General features: G+C 52.7%; 1 protein-coding gene and 1 pseudogene across 1 annotated transcript; one reads left to right on the plus strand and one right to left on the minus strand.

The window, feature by feature from the left end:
* Positions 1 to 1,253: 1,253 nt before the first annotated feature.
* Positions 1,254 to 2,983, plus strand: LOC125548186 (uncharacterized; annotated as a pseudogene).
* Positions 2,984 to 3,000: 17 nt separating this feature from the next.
* Positions 3,001 to 3,814, minus strand: LOC125548187 (late embryogenesis abundant protein Lea14-A). Its single transcript, XM_048711858.2, has one exon. The coding sequence runs from the start codon at positions 3,698 to 3,700 to the stop codon at positions 3,245 to 3,247; it is 456 nt and encodes a 151-aa protein (XP_048567815.1). The 5' UTR covers positions 3,701 to 3,814; the 3' UTR covers positions 3,001 to 3,244.
* Between the last annotated feature and the right edge of the window lie 751 nt (positions 3,815 to 4,565).

A 4,565-nucleotide genomic window follows, 5' to 3' on the forward strand; every position in this document is an offset into this window, starting at 1 on the left:
GGCCGGTCCACGTGTCAACATATCATATGCCCATCTCGACCGTTGGATGAGTGACACCTGTGCCAACGCGGAGCTGACGCGTGGATCCGTCAGCTAATGAGAATTTTACACGTGGAAAATCGGCATTGGTCGTGGCTGTTAACGGGTTATCGGATCCAAAATCAGACCCGATAGCTTAACGGCGTTCCGTTACGGTGGATGCCATGTGTCGGTCACCCTTGACGAATGCACTTTGTGACGCGCGATTTATCATCATGAAAGTAGACACTTCCGTGATGATAATTTTGGCAATGTCATGGAACACTTCTACGACAGCACAGATATGACTATCTTGATTCTGTCATAAATTTGTCATGGATGTACATGCATGACAGAAAACGCGACCTACTGTGACAAACACGTATCATCACGGAAGTGTATTTTTTTTATAGTGGACGTGACGAGCGTGGAGATGGTGGAAGCATCGGTGGATGCAGCGGTTCTTGCCATGGCTAATCTCGGCGGCGGCTAGGCGGATTTCCTCTCGGGCTAGGTGGGCTTTCTCTCGAGTTGCTAGATGTGTGAGGATATATGGCTCTAATGACCATGTAGAGATTGGGAAAGCGTTGAACCCTTTGGTCTCGGGCTGCTGTATAATCAATTGTCATGGCTTACAAGTTTTGAGAGATCGCTAGGATTTCTCCTCAGAGTTGTATACGAGAGGGAAACAGAAGATTACATTAGGAGAAAGAAGCAGACAGAAGAAGAGATAGAAGTTTGAAGTATACACGCACGTATCTATCTATGTAACACATGATGCACATATATAGATACAGGGTGGACCGACCTCTATTTGTCTCTCAAAATATACAAATATACAAGAAAAAAAAGATACAGCAGTATAAATACAGATCCAAATCCTATATATATACAGTGGACAACATACGCTCAACAGTGTCCATTGGCCGCTTCACAGCCACCGTCGCGTCCATATACTCCAGCTTTTACGTCGTCGTCGTCACGCCTCTCTAGCATGTGTGTTGTGCTTTGCTGTTACCGGCTAATCGATCCAGCAGCTAGCTAGATGCTACATGCCTGCCCGGCTTGTGAATCAATCAAGGGGCTTTATGTGAGCTGCATGTACATGCTTCTTTGATGGGAACCTCAGCTAACATGCATGACACCGGCGACGAAGACGAACACGATCAGGCGAGCAGCGCGACCACGCCCTTGCGGCCTCGGCCATGGCCGTGCACCCTCGCCAGAGAGCAGTTTACGGTGTGGTTGTCTGCCGCTGTGCGTGTAGGTGCCAAGAGCAAGCCGAAGCATCGCACCTTCATGAATTGTTTGGGAAGAACTCAAAATCATGTTTTTTCTAATTTTCCCATCCAAGCAAAGTACTGGGTATACTTACCTTGACAGAGTAACTAACCAACCAAAACTGGTTTCTTCTAAAAATCCTCAAAAACTCGTTTTCTAAAATCTCACATCTAATTTCCAGTATCCAAACAACCATTTAAGAAAAGAAGGGAAGGTCTCGTGTTTGTTTCCCTCATGAAAAAAGCACGTCTCAGGTCTGGCTTGTGCAAGAATCCATCACCAAGTCGGATCAGTAGTTCCGTCTCAAATCGATTATGTTGCAAGTCCTAGCTAGCTGGTACTCCCTTTGTCCCATAATATAAAAGCATTTTCGACGCTACATTTATATAAAAAACGTTCTTATATTACGGGATAAAGGGAGTATACATGTATTGCCCTGCACCTCTATAAACAGTACATCCTGAGATCAGTAGAAAGATCAGCGGGACACAGCGTCAGGACTCGGCCAACACTGTCGTTAAAGCCTCCGCTCCACTGCTTCCTGGCATCTGAATTGTTAAGATTATATATCAACCTGTTCCTCTGGTAATTCATGGTTCAGTCAATCAGGAGAGGGATGTCTAAGCAAAGAAGGCAGAGCGAGGATCAGCCCGGCCACAGCGGCACAAAGCAGAAGAAGAGCCTCTATCTGGTTCTAGATGATTGGCACAAGGGCTTCATCATCCGCAAGATCGACGCCGACAGTCCCGACCTCAGCGGCCCCCCTGTCCTCCGGCTACTGTCACCTGAGCGCGGCCATGCCATGAGGTTCGCAGCCCGGCCATGCCATGAGGTTCGCAGCCCTGGGCAGCAACGTCATCGCCACGAGCAACATACACGCCGGGACCCTCTTCTACGACAGGGACACCGCCAGACTGTCCATCGGCCCTCCCGTTCCAAACGCACTGCTCGGCGGCTCCAACACCTTCCTGACCTCCGGCGCCGGCGACGCGCTGTTCGCGTTCGCCTTCCATCTCATGGAGCGGCCTGTGTCCTTCGAGACGATGACGAGGCCGCCGACGACCGGAGACGACGACCTGCTGCCCACCGACTGGTCCTGGAAAAGCATGCCGACGCCCTTCACCAAGGACGGGATGATCTTCTCCTACGCGCTGCACCCGGACGGGCGCACCATATTCGTGTCCTCGTGAAGCAGGGCGGTGTGCGGCACGTACTCCGTCGGCACCAGGAGCGGCAAATGGAGGCGGCACGGGGAGTGGATGCTGCCTTTCAGAGGCCGAGGCTACTTCTACCCCGAGCTGGACGCGTGGGTCGGGCTGCACGAGAACGGCTACATCTGCTCCTGCCAGGTCGCCTCCCGCAGCGGCGGCGCCACCACGGAGCGGCCGGACTGGAAGATGGCCGACGAGCAGAGGATGTGGATCCCGTGCCATCAACTGGCGAAAGGGGAGGGAGCTACTCTCACGTACATGGGCAATGCCAGGTTTTGCCTGGTCGATTGCGTGGCAGGCGATGGAGTCGAGTTTCAGGATGCGTTTGGTGTCGCTGGCGGCTGCGTGCTCCATATCACCACCTTCCGCCTCCGGTACGATCGTAAGGGCAAGCTGCGGATCGTCGACCGGAATACTAGCTCATGCCCTGTGTCTAAGCATTTCACGTCTCTCCTGTGGCGTTTTGGATGTAGCGCACTGCTCGAACAGGTTCTGGAGTAAACCCATCTGCTTATTTTATTCACGTAAAAGTCTAGAAATACAACACGCATTGCATCATTATTACGCCGTGCACACAGCACACCCACACCGCGATCCGAAGTAAAAACAGAGCTAGGTAGCGATCGATCGTCCCGCTCGCCCAGCCCAGTACTACCCATCACCCGTACGGCCGATGGAGAGCGCAGCGCCTAGTACGGCACGGTCGAACTTACTAGCTGGGTGCGGCGGTAAGTTTAAAAGAGGTCGGAGAGCGTAGGGAGCTTGAGCTCGCCGGCCTTGGTGAGCGGCAGCGTGAAGTTCCCGACGATGGGGAGGTCGACGGTGAGGCCGACGCGCATCTCGTAGTCGAGGTCCCAGTCCTTGCCGGCGTCCTTCACCAGGCTCATCAGGAAGTCGTACGGCACCTTCACCGGTATGTCGAGGCTGGTGGTGTCGCTGGCCACCAACGACCCCGGGTCCGGCATGGTCCCGGAGGCCACGTCGCGGCCGGCGCTTTTGAGGGAGTAGCTGATCTCGCAGATGGGGATGGTGTGCGAGTAGGGGTTGCGCACGTCGAGGCGGCCGGACAGGGTGGCGCCGTCGCGGCCGACGTGCTGCACCGACATGTCCGACAGGTCCGCCTCCGGCTTCTGCACCCCCGATATCTTCTCCGCCACGAACCCCTTGGCCTTGTCCATCAGCTGCGCCATGGCTGTGATGACGGATCGAACGACGACTCTGTCGTGTGAGTTGTGGTGACCGATCGGGATCGCTGTCAGATTAGTTTAATGCCGCGCTGCTAGCTTGATGGGTTTTCTTCGTCGAGATCCCTGGAATATAAGGCCTGAGGATGGGTTTACGCGGCGGACACGTCGACGGAATGCGTGGTGGGCGCGCGTCGGCACGGGAGACGCCCACCACCAGGAGCGCGACGGGTGGCCGCAGCAAGTCGGCACGGTCCCAAATCGAAAGCACGGAGGGCCCGACTTGTGCAGTACGATAGTGTAAACCCGGGCATTTCTCGGGCCGGGCCGGTTTCGTGCCGGGCTCCAGAAAACCCGGTGCTAAAATGTAAAGCCCGAGCCTGAAAAAAGCCCGACAAAAATTCACGTTTACAAGCCTGAGCCTGGCCCGGCTGAAAAGCCCAAAGCCCGGAAACTCCTGATCCTTATGTATAAAAGTTACAAAAACAGCATATTTCAACAAACAACAGCATTTTAAACAGTAGCATGGTATATACATGTGATCTTTAAGTAACAACATCATATTTCACAAAACAGCAGCATATACATAGAGAAAAAATTATATGAGACCAGGTCTCACAGTTAGCAGGTGAGACCCATCTTGATGGATGACACGTGACATTCACAAATCACAAAGCATCTAATGTCTCTCCTCCCTGATTTTAAGTGGGGGGTGGGGGATGCTTTGTGATTTGTAAATGTCACGTGTCATTCATCACGATGGGTCTCGCGTGAGACCTGGTCTCATAGAATTCTTTTCCATATACATATTTCACAAAACAGCTGCATTTCACAAAACAGCAACATATACATATACTTCCTCCTTCCATTT

The sequence above is a fragment of the Triticum urartu genome, chromosome 3A (genome assembly GCF_056163025.1).
Source record: "Triticum urartu cultivar PI428250 chromosome 3A, HENAU_Tu73, whole genome shotgun sequence".
Taxonomy (NCBI): Eukaryota; Viridiplantae; Streptophyta; class Magnoliopsida; order Poales; family Poaceae; genus Triticum; species Triticum urartu.

Coding starts and splice junctions, on each gene's coding strand:
- LOC125548187 (XM_048711858.2), bottom strand. CDS start 3,700: ATGGCGCAGCTGATGGACAAGGCCAAGGGGTTCGTGGCGGAGAAGATA.